The 19,286-nt window shown below is 41.6% G+C and overlaps 1 protein-coding gene across 1 annotated transcript; it reads left to right on the top strand.

Moving 5' to 3' along the window:
- Positions 1-1,538: 1,538 nt before the first annotated feature.
- Positions 1,539-17,899, top strand: LOC141987951 (uncharacterized). The gene is made up of 3 exons (XM_074953783.1): positions 1,539-2,208; positions 2,788-3,186; positions 17,805-17,899. The coding sequence occupies exons 1-3, from the start codon at positions 1,653-1,655 to the stop codon at positions 17,897-17,899; spliced, it is 1,050 nt and encodes a 349-aa protein (XP_074809884.1). The 5' UTR covers positions 1,539-1,652.
- Positions 17,900-19,286: the final 1,387 nt, after the last annotated feature.

Raw genomic sequence — 19,286 nt, 5'->3', positions numbered from 1 at the left:
CCATCACTGATGCTAATAATCTCTGCAGGCCAAAAGTCAGAGCCTCAAGCTTGTTTTTGAACATGATTGCCCAAGTAATACTTTGCTATATATACAAGACAGAGCCACCAGATGGGTTGAATGAGTTTTCCTTCAATTCTGATTAAGGTTTATGAAGATTACTGAATTTATTATTATAATTCATTTATAGTCAATAAGAATATAATAAAATAATTAGCATTAATAATCATGCAATAACTTTGCAGGATGCTTTGCAGAGATTAGGTAGGCAGATTAGTTTCTTTACCTGTATGGATTTGTTATGTGGTGGTATGGTCAGAAGTACACACATAGTGTCAAGTTTCAGCCAATTCTGTGTTGAATAAAGTATTCCATTTCAATAGAGATTAATTAAATCATCTCAGAAAATGATATGACTCTTCCACTCTTTAATATTCTAGTACTGACTCACTATATCTGTTCATCACTTCATCAGCATCTGTAACTCTCTTCTGTAATTGTATTAAGCTGTTTCACTTTTGCCATTTGCTTTTGCTATTAAATACTGTTTATGTTTCATGTTATCACCAGACTGCAAGTTTCTGTGGGTACCGGAAGACAGATCATACACCCAAGATGTTTCATTCCTCAGTCTTTTCTTCACACTTCAATTTTTATAGTTAGGCTACATTTTTCAGACTTGATTGCTTGAAGGTCAATGGGGCGGGTAGGCACCTAAACGGTATGTTTACCTTTGAAAATCTCCCACAACTTATCTACTTCTGAGAATAATAGAATTTCATATATTTATTATGGGCATAGAAAACAAATTGACCATTCTTTCCTTTTTACCTTGTTCTATATTACACAAACAGGTAGAAAATTGAAATTAATGAATGCTGTGAGTTTTCAGCCCCTTTTTAAATCTTGCCACATATTTAGGTACCTATTACACAGTTAGGTATCTATTACTATTTTAGGGTACCTATTACTGAAATAAAAATACCTTTTTAATATGGGAAAGAAATGAATACATTTCCACACTCCTCATTTCCATGAGCATATATTTATATTTAGGTACCTAAATATGTGCTCATGAAAATGAGGAGTGTAGAAATGTATTCATTTCTTTCCCATATTAAAAAAGGTTTTCTGACCAAGGGAGTATTTCTTACAATTTCTTGCATTTGGTATAACCTCGTCCATTTCCATGTCAAATGAATTCACTCTTCAGAAGTATTTCTTGAGTGTCAGGAACAAGTCATCCCTCAGGGAGTTTGTTTAGCCTGAGCCCTGGTCTACACTAGGACTTTAGGTCGAATTTAGCAGCATTAAATTGATGTAAACCTGCACCCGTCCACACGATGAAGCCCTTTATTTCGACTTAAAGGGCTCTTAAAATTGATTTCCTTACTCCACCCCTGACAAGCGGATTAGCGCTTAAATCGGCCTTGCCGGGTCGAATTTGGGGTACTGTGGACACAATTCGACGGTATTGGCCTCCGGGAGCTATCCCAGAGTGCTCCATTTTGACCGCTCTGGACAGCACTCTCAACTCAGATGCACTGGCCAGGTAGACAGGAAAAGAACCGCGAACTTTTGAATCTCATTTCCTGTTTGGCCAGCGTGGCAAGCTGCAGGTGACCACGCAGAGCTCATCAGCAGAGGTGACCATGATGGAGTCTCAGAATCTCAAAAGAGCTCCAGCATGGACCGAACGGGAGGTACGGGATCTGATCGCTGTATGGGGAGAGGAATCCGTGCTATCAGAACTCCGTTCCAGTTTTCGAAATGCCAAAACCTTTGTCAAGATCTCCCAGGGCATGAAGGACAGAGGCCATAACAGGGACCCGAAGCAGTGCCGCGTGAAACTGAAGGAGCTGAGGCAAGCCTACCAGAAAACCAGAGAGGCGAACGGCCGCTCCGGGTCAGAGCCCCAAACATGCCGCTTCTATGATGAGCTGCATGCCATTTTAGGGGGTTCAGCCACCACTACCCCAGCCGTGTTGTTTGACTCCTTCAATGGAGATGGAGGCAATACGGAAGCAGGTTTTGGGGACGAAGAAGATGATGAGGAGGAGGAGGTTGTAGATAGCTCACAGCAAGCAAGCGGAGAAACCGGTTTTCCCGACAGCCAGGAACTGTTTCTCACCCTGGACCTGGAGCCAGTACCCCCTGAACCCACCCAAGGCTGCCTCCTGGACCCAGCAGGCGGAGAAGGGACCTCCGGTGAGTGTACCTTTTAAAATACTATACATGGTTTAAAAGCAAGCATGTGAAAGGATTACTCTGCCCTGGCATTCGCGGCTCTCCTGGATATACTCCCAAAGCCTTTGCAAAAGGTTTCTGGGGAGGGCAGACTTATTGCGTCCTTCATGGTAGGACACTATACCACTCCAGGCCAGTAACACGTACTCGGGAATCATTGTACAACAAAGCATTGCAGTGTATGTTTGCTGGCGTTCAAGCAACATCCGTTCGTGTGTTATCCTCAGGAGAGTGAGATATAATCCATGGTCACCTGGTTGAAATAGGGTGCTTTTCTTCAGGGGACACTCAGAGGAGCCCATTCCTCCTGGGCTGTTTGCCTGCGGCTGAACAGAAATGTTCCCCGCTGTTAGCCACAGGGAGGGGGGAGGGTTGAGGGGGTAGCCACGCGGTGGGGGGAGGCAAAATGCGACCTTGTAACGAAAGCACATGTGCTATGTATGTAATGTTAACAGCAAGGTTTACCCTGAAAGAGTGTAGCCAGTGTTTTATAAAATGTGTCTTTTTAAATACCGCTGTCCCTTTTCTTTTCTCCACCAGCTGCATGTGTTTCAATGATCACAGGATCTTCTCCTTCCCAGAGGCTAGTGAAGATTAGAAAGAAAAAAAAACGCACTCGAGATGAAATGTTCTCCGAGCTCATGCTGTCCTCCCACACTGACAGAGCACAGACGAATGCGTGGAGGCAAATAATGTCAGACTGCAGGAAAGCACAAAATGACCAGGAGGAGCGGTGGCGGGCTGAAGAGAGTAAGTGGCGGGCTGAAGAGAGTAAGTGGCGGGCTGAAGAGAGGGCTGAAGCTCGAATGTGGCGACAGCGTGATGAGAGGAGGCAGGATTCAATGCTGAGGCTGCTGGAGGACCAAACCGGTATGCTCCAGTGTATGGTTGAGCTGCAGCAAAGGCAGCTGGAGCACAGACTGCCACTACAGCCCCTGTGTAACCAACCGCCCTCCTCCCCAAGTTCCATAGCCTCCACACCCAGATGCCCAAGAACGCGGTGGGGGGGCCACCGGCCAACCAGCCACTCCACCACAGAGGATTGCCCCAAAAAAAGAAGGCTGTCATTCAATAAATTTTAAAGTTGTAAACTTTTAAAGTGCTGTGTGGCATTTTCCTTCCCTCCTCCACCACCCCTCCTGGGCTACCTTGGTAGTCATCCCCCTATTTGTGTGATGAATGAATAAAGAATGCATGGATGTGAAGCAACAATGACTTTATTGCCTCTGCAAGAGGTGATCAAAGGGAGGAGGGGAGGGTGGTTAGCTTACAAGGAAGTAGAGTGAACCAAGGGGCGGGGGGTTTCATCAAGGAGAAACAAACAGAACTTTCACACCGTAGCCTGGCCAGTCATGAAACTGGTTTTCAAAGCCTCTCTGATGCGTACCGCACCCTCCTGTGCTCTTCTAACCGCCCTGGTGTCTGGCTGCGCATAACCAGCAGCCAGGCGATTTGCCTCAACCTCCCACCCCGCCATAAACGTCTCCCCTTTACTCTCACAGATATTGTGGAGCACACAGCAAGCAGTAATAACAGTGGGAATATTGGTTTCGCTGAGGTCTAACCGAGTCAGTAAACTGCGCCAGCGCGCCTTTAAACGTCCAAATGCACATTCTACCACCATTCTGCACTTGCTCAGCCTGTAGTTGAACAGCTCCTGACTGCTGTCCAGGCTGCCTGTGTACGGCTTCATGAGCCATGGCATTAAGGGGTAGGCTGGGTCCCCAAGGATACATATAGGCATTTCAACATCACCAACAGTTATTTTCTGGTCTGGGAATAAAGTCCCTTCTTGAAGCTTTTGAAACAGACCAGAGTTCCTGAAGATGCGAGCGTCATGTACCTTTCCCGGCCATCCCACGTTGATGTTGGTGAAACGTCCCTTGTGATCCACCAGAGCTTGCAGCACTATTGAAAAGTACCCCTTGCGGTTTATGTACTCGCCGGCTTGGTGCTCCGGTGCCAAGATAGGGATATGGGTTCCGTCTATGGCCCCACCACAGTTAGGGAATCCCATTGCAGCAAAGCCATCCACTATAACCTGCACATTTCCCAAGATCACTACCCTTGATATCAGCAGATCTTTGATTGCGTGGGCTACTTGCATCACAGCAGCCCCCACAGTAGATTTGCCCACTCCAAATTGATTCCCAACTGACCGGTAGCTGTCTGGCGTTGCAAGCTTCCACAGGGCTATCGCCACTCATTTCTCAACTGTGAGGGCTGCTCTCATCTTGGTATTCATGCGCTTCAGGGCAGGGGAAAGCAAGTCACAAAGTTCCATGAAAGTGCCCTTACGCATGCGAAAGTTTCGCAGCCACTGGGAATCATCCCAGACCTGCAACACTATGCGGTCCCACCAGTCTGTGCTTGTTTCCCGAGCCCAGAATCGGCGTTCCACAGCATGAACCTGCCCCATTAGCACCATTATGCATGCATTGGCAGGGCCCATGCTTTCAGAGAAATCTGTGTCCATGTCCTGATCACTCACGTGACCGCGCTGACGTCGCCTCCTCGCCCGGTAGCGCTTTGCCAGGTTCTGGTGCTGCATATACTGCTGGATAATGCGTGTGGTGTTTAATGTGCTCCTAATTGCCAAAGTGAGCTGAGCGGACTCCATGCTTGCCTTGGTATGGCGTCCGCACAGAAAAAAGGCGCGGAATGATTGTCTGCCGTTGCTCTGACGGAGGGAGGGGCGACTGACGACACGGCTTACAGGGTTGGCTTCAGGAGGCTAAAATCCACAAAGGGGGTGGCTTTACATCAAGGAGTAGTTCAGGCAGGACTTCACGGAGGGTTCCAATAAGAAATGGTGCACCTAAGTTATTGTTCTTATTGGAACAAGGAGGTTAGCCTGGCCTCTGATTGATACATGGCTAGATCTACCTCGCTGCACCTTCTCTGTGAGTGACTGCAGTGTGACCTAGAGGAATGAGTCCCCTAGACAGGGCAGGAGGCAAATGAGTACAAAACAAATCTGGTCTATTTCTTGTTTTGATCCACTCCATCTATCTTTTACATCTTTGGCTGGCAGCAGACGGTGCAGAAGGACTGCAAGCCATCCACATCTCATGGCTGCTTGGCAGAAGATGGCACAGTACGACTGCTAGCCATCCTCATCTCTTGCCTGCCTGGCAGAAGATGGCACAGTACGATTGCTAGCCATCGTCATCTCTTGCCTGCCCGGCAGAAGATGGTACAATACGATTGCTAGCCATCGTCATCTCTTGCCTGCCCGGCAGAAGATGGTACAATACGATTGCTAGCCATCGTCATCTCTTGCCTGCCCGGCAGAAGATGGTACAATACGACTGCTAGCAATCCGTATTGCCTGCCTGCTCACCATTAGACGGTTCAATACGACTGACTGCAGGACTAAAGAGAATGACCTGGTCAAGTCACCAAAAATTTAGTCCCTGCGCCCATGTCTGCCCAGGCGCTCCCAGCCGACGTGGCCAGGAGCACCTCGGACATGAGGAGGACGGGTACCAGTCATACTGCACCGTCTGCTGCCAGAAGGCAATGGGTTGCTGCTACTGTGTAGCAATGCCGTACCGCGTCTGCCAGCACCCAGGAGACATACGGTGACGGTTACCTGAGCGGGCTCCATGCTTGCGGTGGTATGGCGTCCGCACAGGTAACTCAGGAAAAAAGGTGCAAAACAATTGTCTGCCCTTGCCTTCACGGAGGGAGGGAGGGAACGGGGGCCGGACAATATGTACCCAGAACCACCCGCGACAATGTTTTAGCCCAATCAGAGTGCTCCATTGGGCTGCTCTGGACAGCACTCTCAACTCAGATGCACGATTGTTTGCCGTTGCTCTGACGCAGGGAGGGGCGACTGAGGACACGGCTTACAAGGGTAGAGTTCACGGAGGGTTCCAATAAGAAATGGTGCACCTAAGTTATTGTTCTTATTGGAACAAGGAGGTTAGCCTGGCCTCTGATTGATACATGGCTAGATCTACCTCGCTGCACCTTCTCTGTGAGTGACTGCAGTGTGACCTAGAGGAATGATTCCCCTAGACAGGGGAGGAGGCAAATGAGTACAAACAAATCTGGTCTATTTCTTGTTTTGATCCACTCCATCTATCTTTTACATCTTTGGCTGGCAGCAGACGGTGCAGAAGGACATATTGCCTGCCTGCTCACCATAAGACGGTTCAATAGGACTGACTGCCGGACTAAAAAAAATGACATGGTCAAGTCACTAAAAATTTAGTCCCTGCGCCCATGTCTGCCCAGGCGCTCCTGATCACACAGGCGACCAGGAGTACCTCGGACATGACGAGGACGGCTACCAGTCATATTGTACCGTCTGCTGCCACAAGGCAATGGGTTGCTGCTACTGTGTAGCAATGCCGTGCCACGTCTGCCAGCACCCAGGAGACATACGGTGACGGTTACCTGAGCGGGCTCCATGCTTGCGGTGGTATGGCGTCCGCACAGGTAACTCAGGAAAAAAGGCGCGAAACAATTGTCTGCCCTTGCTTTCACGGAGGGAGGGAGGGAAGGGGGGGACTGACGATATGTACCCAGAACCACCCGCGACAATGTTTCAGCCCCATCAGGCATTGGGATCTCAACCAAGAATTCCAATGGGCAGCGGAGACTGCGGGAACTGTGGGATAGCTACCCACAGTGCAACGCTCCAGAAGTCGACTCTAGCCTCGGTATTGTGGAAGCACTCCGCCGAGTTAATGCACTTAATGCACTTCTGTGGGGACACACACACTCGAATATATAAAACCGATTTCTAAAAAACCGACTTCTATAAATTCGACCTTATTCCGTAGTGTAGACATACCCTGAGTGAGTGTGAACTTCATCTGAGGCATGGAAATCATGCTAAATGTTCATTGGTGGCAGAAGTTTTTTCAAAGGGCCTCTCCAAAGGCGCCTCTCCAGTACAGTAGTGCTGAAAAGGTACTTATCTATTTCCTTTCAAATTATAAACAATTAAATTAGTTGATATACAGGCTCAGAATATCGGGTACAGTGTAATCAGATTCCCACATCTATCAAGTAACAGATCAGAATTAAATACTCAGACTCCCCCCCACCCACACACATTCATTTTCAAATCATTGTACCTCTCTTAAAAGACCAAGTGAAAGAAATTGACTCTTCAATGGACCTATTTGAATATTAATATTTTGTTAATATTTATACCATTATATCATGTCTAAGCATCACTTTCCCTGTCTCAGCATGAGGGGATGGACTAGATGACCTCTTGAGGTCCCTTCCAGTCCTTCATTTCTGTAATTCTATGATCAACTTGTGCAGACAAACCATTTATCTTGATGATATCATGCAGCACAGAGTTCAACATGCTAGCGATGCAGTGCAAGATAGATAGATAGATAGACTTTCTTTTGTGCTAAGCTAGCTGTCCTTCAGTATACTCGCATCTCTTCTTGTTTTCATGTTATAGAGCAGGGTTAAAAATGAAACGAAACAAAACAAAACAAAAAACAAAAACCCAAACAAAAGCATAAAGAACAAACCAAATGAAAGACTTCTTTGTTTTTTGTGTCTGTCTGCAATAATTAAATTTCATTTATTCTGCTCAGATTCAGACAAGATATTACATGTCAGTTTTTAAACCGATCTGTCTTCTACTTCTTGAATTTCTCTTCTCTTGTACCTTATTATCTGCTGCCCTGTGACTGTCCAAGTTAATGACATTTCTTTTACTTTGATACCTGTCACATGCTTTGGTCCCCATTTCTCTAATCATCAACATAGATTCTGATTAGGTAATAACAATATGGCCAGTGGTTTTCTCCTTTGCATACATTTTTGTGGTGCCCGCCTTTGTATTTCCTGAATACTGGGGAATGTTTTCACAATATATTAATCCAGTAATCAAGGGATTAACTATTTTACTTTATGCATATGAACCAATAGCAGTCCACGGGACTTGACTCCCATCTCAACTGAACCAGTTTTACAGCAGTTTAACTCCATGACATACAAATGAGTTCCTTCTAATTTAAAGTATTGAAAGCGTTCTTGTGGCCTATAATTGCCTGGGAAAAGACAAAATAAGGCACATTATTGCAACTAATTTTCTAGTCAGTACCTGTGTAAATTAATTAGATTGGTGGTAGTGATATTTAGAAGTTTCTGTCGAGAAACATGCTAAGGCCTACTTCTTGAAAGATAGTACTGAGACAGGAGCTGATTTATGAGTTTGTTAATCAACTGAATTGGTCTTTCTGGTTTCTCGGGGTTATTTATTTATTTATTATTTAAAGTTTGGTTATTTTCTTAAGAATTATAGTAATGGAGAATTAAGGATTCTTCGGTACACAACAATGAAGGATGCTAGATAGTAAAGCACTGTTAGCTACAAAATAAATCCATTTGATAGTATTTAATTGTTCCCTTTCAATCCATTCTTTTTATCCCAAACTTCCTTACCTGAGACAACAGTGTTATATTTCTGTAGTTCCGCTGAAACTGCCTTACCTGGACCTCTTGTATGACAATGATTTGCTTTTTCTATATTTATTGGGTTTTTTTAGCAGATTGCATTTAACCAAAGTACAATGACCTCACTGCTTCCTTTTTTCCCCCTAAGATGTGATAAGTGCACATTGTTGCATGTTCTGCTGGTGATTGATAGCTGTTAGGAAATGAAATTTGGGTAGCTTTATATTTTATGAAATTTTAAAAAAATACATAATACCCCACCCAAACTACAGCTGGGAGTGCACTTATTTAAAACTTTCTTTGAATTGTTCTGTGTAATTTCTGGTTCTCTCCTGCCATTACCATGGTACAATCATGGTCATATACAAAATAATAATTACATCGCTTGACATATTTAGCTACTGCTTTCGAAGGATTTGGTATATAGATTCAAGCTCATTTTTCTTACTTCAGCAATTAAGAACAAATCACTCTTGGTCTTTGCAAAACAGAAAGAAAAACAAAGAAAACTATGTCAATAAGTAAATAATAAAGAAATAATACTTTTCATTTTTATTGAAATAAACTACATTGCTTCATGTATAAAACAACAATGGAAGGCAGCTTTAATATTTTGGCATTTTGCCTTCTTTAGAGTCTTACAGATCAATTTAAATGCAAGTCTTAAAATATACAGTTTGCCAGTATTCCAGATGTGCTATAAAATTACTGTGCAGGCATTCGTGCTAGGTCTGAAGCCCAGAGTCCGAGAGCTTGAGAAGTGTGAGATTTGGCTGTGTTAGCTCAAAGGCTGGACAAACTGTGTAGCTCATCCACTAGCTGGGGACAGTGAGCGACAATGAGTAAGTGTAAATTACACTTATACCCACTTTAGAGTCCATTTATGCTGACAGAGCAGCATCAAGGGACTCTGTGTAAATAAGAATCATTCCAGTGATCTCTAGAATTTCAAATCACAAACCACACCAACAATAGAAAGGTGTTAGGAAATGCTCAATACATATAACTCATTCTTCTTTGCATTTTTTTTTTGCTACAAACCCACTGTCTCTTCTCTTGTCATTTCCCATTCGCAGTAACCATACATTTTTGAAGACTTGCACAGGGTCCATCATGTGGACTCCTTTAAGTTTAAACTGCAATTATGTAGCTAAAACTCTGTGCATTTCTTTAAAAATATTGGGTCCAGGGCCTCTGAAGAACTTTCTTAGTCGACTTTAAATAATTATAGCTATTCATAGTTCAAAATGAGGTTACATCTAATAACCAATGGGACTCAGTTCTTCCTCACAGGATACAAACAACTCACACTTCAACTGGAGTCACTTGTGTGAATGTGAATCAAGCCCAAAAGTTTATGTATAGTACTTTTGTCTTGTAGCAATTATTAGAAGGTCATTGCCAGACAAGGAAAATCTTAATTTCTCAACAGCTTGATAAACGAAAATTTATGAAACCAACCGTCCAGTGATCTGAAATCAGGGTTATAGGGAGCCTAACATTTGGAAAGCCACAATTTCTGTTGTGAGCTCCAAAGGAGATGATGTATAATGGAACATGGTGATCTTCACACATTTTGTCCTAATGGGAGAATATTTCAGTTTTTTAAATCCACTGAGGAAGGAGAAAAAATGTCCAGCCATGCAGATTCTTAAAAAGCCCCCAGAAGTCTTAGTAGATTCTTATGATTATCTTATCAGGTTCATTAATATGTGGAAGAGTTTCAACAGATTCTCCCATTCTATTATGCAATCTATTACCCATTTTAGCCAGTGGGAATCTTTCCAGTGAATTCTGTGGGTGTTAGGAGTCATAATGCCAGCAGTTAGAATACAAAGTGACATGAGAAATAAGAGGAAAGAAACAAACGCCAAAGGAGGATAAAATAGAGCATGAATGGGATGAGAAGGTGAGGAAGACAGAAACAGAGATGCATTTAAGTCTTTCCCAGCTTTGGGGAGTTTTACTCTTGCCCTTACATTTCCATTAACAGTATTTTATAGTCCATTTCTGATGTGTGTGTGTGTGTGTGTTTTGTCTCTGAGAAAAATAAAATAAAAATAGAAGGTCTGATGCCTTGAGCATTAGGTAAGTAGTGTAAATTATATTTATATTACATGCAAATCTAGTACTGATGTCATGTTATAATTTATTTTAATATGGTGTTCTCAATGTGCATGTCAAGAGCATACCCAACCATAAAATAAAAAGTCAATAAATTTCCAAAATTTCTATTTCTAACGCATGAATCATTTAATAAATTGTGTATATGTATTAAACAGCATGTATTAAAATTTACATTTATAAAGGACACTAAGAATCGGAAATTCTACATATGTGCAACATGGCTATATTTGTTGACTTTTGAGTGCTTGATTTCTCAGTCCTAACTGTTGCATTAGTGCTAATTTTTTTTCCATTTCATTGCCTTGCTCTTTTTAAAGAAAAATAATCAGGAAATAGGGAGAAAGCACTGTTGTTATAAATTACTTTAAAAATGCCTCACTGTTACAAAAGTGCTTTAGATCCATCTTAACTCTGCTACCAGTAAAGCACTTTAGCAATGCACCTTGACTTAACTTAAAATGAAGTGAGATTCACTGAGACATCCTTAACTGAGGAGATTGTAACTAACACCATTAATGAAAGACATCTTTGACGCATATATCACAACTCTAAATTTCTTTAGGCTAAATGCATGGGAAAAACTGAACAGAAAATTCTAATGTGAAAATACAAACTGGACAAATAAACATTGCAAGTACTGCACCTATGAACAACTGGATTGTATTTCCTTCTTTCATGAGGATTATAAAGCTTAAAGTATTAGCTTTTCCACATAAACTCTGTGGGCCTGACTGAATGACATCACCATCATGACTGTGCAGTGTCCAGTTCCCAGAGGACATGTCATCTTTAGCTCAAAGCTATATTTTCTTTTCCACTTAATCTCTCTGGGACGGAGAGAGGGAAAATATGTTTCTCCCACTCTCACCTCAGTATCTGTCACCCGCTCCATGCAGATCCCAGAACTGTGGAGAAGCATGTGAAAGGGGAATGGCAGGTATTGTTCCACAGAAGTAGCTGATCCCCTTTTCCATGTAGGAGCAGATCCATGCATGGAAGTAGGGAACATGATCTGTTCCAGGGTATTTTTTAACAGTATACTATACCGACCAGAAAAAAGACCTAATGAAGGATTATTCTCATGTGATTTTTCTTCAATAGGTTCTTTAGTGAGAAATCTGTTCTAGCTGGAACTTACATCTTCAGATTGCAAAGTAGGAAGCAGTTTTACCTATTAGTTACCCCTCACACCTACTAAGTGTCAGGAATTGGCATAGTTAGCATCTGTCACATTGAAGATTTTGGTCAAAGCAGAAAGCTTTACTAAAACCCATTTGTCCTAATCGGAAGGGGAAGTGGCTAAAAAAAGAAATGTTGTTACTGTAAATGAAATGCTCCGGGCACTGCCGTTTGTAATAATCCATACCTACATATATTGTTGCTGTTAACTGATCACATAGCTTCATCATGGGCACAAATAACCTTCTTTCAAATCAGTCTGTGACCTATAGTCACCTGATCATTATCTGTTAGTAGCAATGCCATGAACATCCTCTTGGAGAGAGAACAGTTACCCTTGTCCTTTATCATCATTTCCTCAATATTTTATTCACCCACATACACATCTACTTACACATCTGCAAAATCTTTTTTAGCTTTGTAATTCTAATTGATATGTATTAAACAGCATGCATTAAAATATTTTAATATTTAAAAAATATATTAAAAAAATAAGGTTATGCAAAGGAGCCTAGTTGGATCTGCAGGAACAATAAGTGGTTGGCATAGGCAGGGTATTGTACACAGATCTCAGTCTACTAGGAGAGAATTGTGAAATTCCACTTCAAGACTGTGATGGGAAGATGAATAGCACCTGAGAAAATGAGACTCCGGGCAGATCTACACTACTGCTTAAGTTGATCTAACTTATGTCACTCAGGGGGGTGAAAAAGCATCCCTCTGAGCAATGCAAGTTTCACAATGTCCACACTGGTGCTACGTCGGCAGGAGATGCTCTGCCACAGACATAGCTTCCACTTTTCACCAATGTGGAGTAATTATGCCAATAGGAGAGCGCTGTCCCATCAGCACAGCACATCTTCACCAGACGTTACATCAGCACAGCTCCACCAGGGCAACTGCACCGACGTAGCTCTGTAGTGTAGATTTGCCCTCACAGAGACCAGAAAGGGGACACAGGTGCAGCAAGCCTTATAATTGCTATACATGCATTGTAGATACAGGTATGTACAGAATGCATTTACAGCATGCGTCAAAGATTAAAAGTTCTAGGAGGGTGTAGAGACATGCTCCCTATCTGCCATTTACTTTTCTGTCCCCCATCATCATATTATCTGAATATCACATGAATATTCAAAAATGGAAATGCCAATAACAATATCTCCCTCTTCCTTCCTTCTCAGGAGCAATAACTTGAATGTCTGTAGGGGTTGTGTTTGTTGTTTGCTGATTAACATGTTCATGTGTGAAGAATTTATTGAGGAAAAGCAAAAGTGAGAAAGTGAGTTTTGCATTTAGTTGTGAACGTGTTTGGTTCTATGATTATTCTTGTCAGGGCACTAGTTCCATACTTTAGGTGCAGTTCCTGTGGAAGTTCTGACTCATAAAATCACAAGCTTCCCCTTAGTTGTCAAGAGTTTCATGATTCCAGTGGAACACAGTTGTGTAAGAAAGTCATGTGGGAGAAATGGTGTCTCAGATAGCTGGTGATATTCCCATGGAAGTATTGCTGGAGCATGTGTTCTATGGGCAGTCATTGCAGAGAGGAGAGAAATGATGGCCCTGCACCTTTAAGCAGGGGGTTATTTGACTGGCTGGCCGAATGAAGGGGAACAGTGCTTTATGGCTGGGGGTGAGGAGATGAAAATTGCTGCAAAAGAGGTTTGCCAACTTTCTAATTGCACAAAACCGAACATCCCTTCCCCACCCCTTCCCTAAGGCCCCGCCCCTGTCCTGTCCCTGCTCCGAGCCCCCACCCCCCCCTCGCTCGATCCCTCCTCCTTCTGTTGCTCGCAGTCCTCCACCTCACTCACTTTCACCGGGCTGGGACATGGGGTTGAGGTGTGGGAGGTGGGTGAGTGCTCCAGCTGGGAGTTCAGGCTCTGGGGTGGGGCCAGGGATGAGGGGTTTGGGATGCAGGAGGAGGTGGCTGGGGACTCCTATGATTGGTACACAGGGAGCCAAACCCCCTTTCTTATCGCCCACCTTAACCCTCCTATGAGAGGGTGGTGGTAGATGGTAATGATCCTGGCAATGGATTTGCTGGAGGGACCTGGACGGAAAAAGAGGGGGAGCTGGTGGAAGCCCCCCGGGTAATTATGGAATAAACATGGGGTTACCTGCACTGTACACTTGTATCTGCCGGGTAGTCCCAGACATCTAATAATAAAGTTGTGGTCTGATTAAACCCATGTCAAATGTCTCCTATGCTTCTGATATAGCTAGATAATGAATCAATATGCTTAAAGGTAGCTGTGTTGCTTAGCAGAGAAATTACTGGGTTTTTACCAGTTGGAGTTTTTTCAGGTGTATGGCTTTGTTCCTAGACATAACTAATTGCAATAATCAAGCCTAGAGGTCACAAATATGTGGATTGCTACAGACTGCTCTGCACCTGATAAGACAGGAGAAAATTTCTCAACTCCAGATGGAAGTGGATGTTTTTTAAACTGTCTGGGCCATGTGGCACTAAGGGGTTAAAAAGTTGTGGATCACCTTAACAATCAGGGGTAAATGCAGCAGCTCTTTGAATTGTTTCCCCGTTTCTAGCAGTGTTATTTCAGTCTTGCCTGGGTTTAGCTTTAACCAACTGTTCTTTTATTCAACCAACACATTGAAAAGGCTTTATATTTGATGTAAAGGAGAGCTAGAGATGGGAGTTATCCGCACAGTGATGGGACTTCAGCCTGTGTTGTCTTACTTAGACTCCCAATAGCTTCCAATGCACATTGAGGTATATAGGGGAACATTGTGGAATTCCACAGCTGAGGGAATTGGAGGTAAAAGTACAATTACACATAAAGACCTTCAGGACGTTCAGCATAATAAGTATGGATGCATTTGCCTGTCTGAGGAGATCATCCACAAGTGCTATCTCTGTACTACACCTGAAGCCTGAAGAAGAGAGACCCAGGATACTAGTGCCACAATTGTTGCTATTTTCTTGATTACCTTGCTTAGAAAAGGGAAATTAGACACTGAAATATCTGTTTTATTGAATACAAATTGGTGCATTATTGTGCATTTTATCACCTCTTTAAATCTGATTTTATCTCAACCATATTCTTATTAAGTAACTTATAAATGCACTGTGAACACCACATTTTCACAATTTATTAAGTACAATATTCATGAGTCCCTGTAGTGAAACAAACGGTGAAGTTATGAGAGTCCTAGGTTTTACTCTTTCAGTGGAATGCAAATTCATATATGTAATCTCAAAACTTGACTTTGAAATAGTTTCCAATTAAAGCTTTTGCAATCAAATGCTTTTGTTTACTGTTTTTTTTTTCTTTTTTATTCATTATCAGGGTAGAGAATACTGAAAACTAAAGCTCTCAGTTCATTGCCTGTTTCCTGAAAGTATCCACTACGGTTCCAGTTGTTTCCAGTTGTGACAATGGATTTTTGATGTTGACGTGTTCTCTAGGAACTGTATGAGGGCCTCTAGTTCATTTCTCATGGGGCATCAAACAGCCAAGATGGTAACAAAGGTGCTTATAAGATAATAATGAATTTCTGTCAGACCACCATGTACAATATTCAAATCTATGCTTCACTGCTTTTAATATCTTGAGTCACCCAGTCCCTAAGAAGATCAAAGCAAAAGTTTCCCTTAATTTATTTATATCTTTATTAAATAATGCAAGAAAAATGACACATTTTATTTGTTTTGTCAACCCAATGAATCTAAGTTACAAGGAAAGGGGAAGAGATCTTTATTTATCTCCAATATAAGAGAGGAATCTTTGAAGTGTTTTATATTTTCAGAATTTCAGAAGGGATTGATAAAGATAATAGAGATAAATTGTTCATACTTATAGAGGGTTCAAAAACAAAGGGACATGATCTAAAAGGGTCCGATTATGCAAAGCACCTATGTGCATCACTAACTGTTAGCACACAAATTGTTCCAATGAACACAGTGGGACTACTCATGTGCTTAAAGATAGAGCACATTTAATTGTCTTGCCAAAATTAAAAACCCAGCGGAAAACTGGGAATTAAGAACCATTAAATGTAAAGTGTAAAAAACATTGCCATGTTATCAGATAAGGTGATTGATTGAACTAACAGTATAAATGGATTCATGAGACAGCTAGATTTGCTTCTGAAGAAGTGGATTAAATAGTATGATGAAAGATTAAGAACCTGGGATTTCAAATCAAGCAGAAAAATCAGACAGGTATCTTAGATGCTTTTATAAATACTAATATAAACCAAGTTGTGAAACTAACTATTTTCATTTCAAGAAATGTTTAAGATGTTGACCTCCAACAATAATTTTAAAATATTCAGATAATATGTAGCTGACCAAAATGTTTTTTTAATGGAGTATTCTTCTTATAATGGCTAAATAAATTATACTCTCCAAATGATGCAGCTGCTGAGATATTCAACTGCCTGTGTGACAAACAAATCAAGAAGTGGGCACCTAAACATCACCTGAAAACTGGGGTGATGTGTTCCAATTAAAAAAAAAAGTCTATTGCTCTTCAGTACATTTATATTTAACCCAATAAAATAATTCCTCATCTTTACCACCTCCAACGCCATTTTGGGATTATTCAATCATTGTAACGTTATGATGAGTAACCCCCGCCCAATAGATCAACCACTTTTCCCGTTGCAAAGAAAATATTTTAACCACTATTCTGAACAAGGCACCAGCAAACCAGATGAAGTTTGAAACTTTTCAAGGGATTAAGGTCTGTCCTGAAAACACTTACATACATGAGTAACTATACTCCTATGAGTAATCCCATGGCTTCAGTGGGACTACTCACATGAATTATGTTACTCACATATAGTTCAGTAGGTTCAGGCCCTTAGTCCTCATTGATGACTAGAGACTTTGATTTAGGGAGGTAAATATAAAGAAAATACTTATAGGTGATTGAAAAATTATGTCCACTGGATTCCTGGTCTTGCTGCTTTTATGAGGAAGATTTTAAAAGTCTCACTGAACACACATCAATAGCAACTCCAGCACCCTAATCCCATTATAGCAAGAAAAAGGGAAAATCATAAATATAATAAAAGTTAAGGTCCCATTATTTGGGATGTCTTTATAGTACTTGCTGCATTTATTTTTGTCCTGCATAGGTTACCTGTGTCCTTACACATTCCTGCAGAGTGAGTAAAGGATGTTCCATGCCCCACACTTATCCATTCCTTGTCCTATCCATGCTCTATTCCCTGCCCCTAACCACATACTGTTATGCAGAAAGCTGTTATGGAGCTTGGCCATGGGCCACACACAGATTGAGCATTCCCTGTGTGATCCTTTCTCATATCTAGCCCACCACAATCCCCTTCTATAGTGGAGGCACTTTGGTTCTGCAGTCCAAGGTCCCTTGGCAACCACCAAGGAAGAAACTTAATTTGCTTCTCTATATGTATATAATATTCTGAACTAATAAAAACTTGAATTGAAAAAGTTGGGTGAACAGCTTATTTCATTCTAATGCATCGTGTTGTAATAGTCTGGGTATTTTGCAACTGTCATCGTTGTCTCCAAAGAGTAAGGGACAGCAGAGAAAAATAATGCAGTAATATTATCATACAGAAGAATAACATTTTGAGAGCTGTGTTACAGATATGGATCTCTTGCCCTTATTACAATACAATTGAATGGTTATTCATATTCATACAAATCTGAAAACTCTTTAACACTCAGTTTTTGTTATATCTTCATGTGCAAAAATAGAATTCTAGTATGCTGCATCAATTATGTTATTTCTTCCCTTCACCTTTTCATCATTCATTATTTTTTTTCATTTTAAACATTTTTGTAAAACGTTTTGTAGGTTTGCAGATTCCTTACTGCTGGTTCACAATCTTCTACTCACTGACCCCAGTAGAAATGCTAGAGGCAGCTCTTCATTTTGTTAAGGGTGGATAGATAAAGGACAGATGTGCTATTCTAGGTCAAATATTCAAAAATGGTAAATTGTATTCTTTCAAGCAACTGACTCAGATAGACAGTAGGTATACAGATCTAAAAGAGAGTGCGCTTCAATGCACATTATTTTAAGCTCTTAATAGAAGTGGACTGAGTTGTTTGCTGATTCTTAAGCAGGACAGAAATTGTTCACAACACCATCTGTTTGCATGCAAGTTACAACAAAAAAAGGGTGGTTGTTGAGTTTTTTAGAATAAAAGAAAATATCCCTTTTAAAAGAGTGAGCTACATTCTCATCCCCAGTTCTATCCCCTTTTATGTTGCCTGAGTGGTACAAAGGCGACACAAGCTTCTTTACAGATAACCAGTTAAGAACTCCCCCATGGAGCAACTGTCAAACGGTGTAAAGCCCAAAGACCTGTTGTCTATGCTGATCTCCCTTCCCCCACCTTCTGGCCTAGGGAGTGTGATGGAGAGTACCAGGGGATATGATGGGGGTGAACAGGGGGAGGCTCAGAGCTCTCCTATGGCAATTTTCATTTGGCATATGGTCCCTTAGACAGCTGTCATAAGTCAGAGTAGTCCCCAGGTTGCTCTAACTTGTATCAAGGCCGGGGCTGGGCCAGCTTGGGACTCAGGCAGCCATAACTGGGTCCCTGATGGCTCCCCTCCAGCCTTTTACCGAACACATCTTAGCACAGGACAGACACTGGGTCATTATACTTTCAAACACATATTTAGCCTGTAGTTTTTGTGCACAACAAATTTGGGGTGAATACTACTGGAAAGACAATAGTTTGATATTTACAAACAGCAACACTGGTGCTAAAAGGGAGATAATACGTGGTTAGATCAACTTCACTCCCAATGTTTTTTACAACAGCTCAGTGGCTTTTATTATTATTATTAGTGCTGTATTTTAATTTAAATGCAATTTTAATTGAATACACTGCTGGAAAGACATTGCACATTTAAAGCAAAAATCCTCTTTCCAACGTTCTCTAACTACAGTGATTACTTCCTCTAGGCAGTGGGAAAATCACTTTTTCTCTTTCTTTCTTTCTTTCTTTCTTTCTTTCTTTCTTTCTTTCTTTCTTTCTTTCTTTCTTTCTTTCTTTCTTTCAGAGAAGAGTATGAAATTGTTACTTATGATATGAATCTCAATTTCCATATAAGTAGCTGCAGTGCTGTGGCCATTCATTGCATTGGCCAGAATGGGAATTATATACGTCAATAGGATAATAGACAAAATTTAAAACTAATAGTCTTCCCTCATATGAGGAACAGATTGATAGTCATCAATACACACCCTCACTCTTGTCAGTAGGTATATTGCTCATTTCCTTCTGTATTTTTGTTCAAGACCACTCTGGAAATGTAAGGATGA

This window comes from Natator depressus, chromosome 5 (genome assembly GCF_965152275.1).
Source record: "Natator depressus isolate rNatDep1 chromosome 5, rNatDep2.hap1, whole genome shotgun sequence".
NCBI classification, from domain to species: domain Eukaryota; kingdom Metazoa; phylum Chordata; order Testudines; family Cheloniidae; genus Natator; species Natator depressus.
This window is presented reverse-complemented; position numbering and strand designations above follow the sequence as displayed.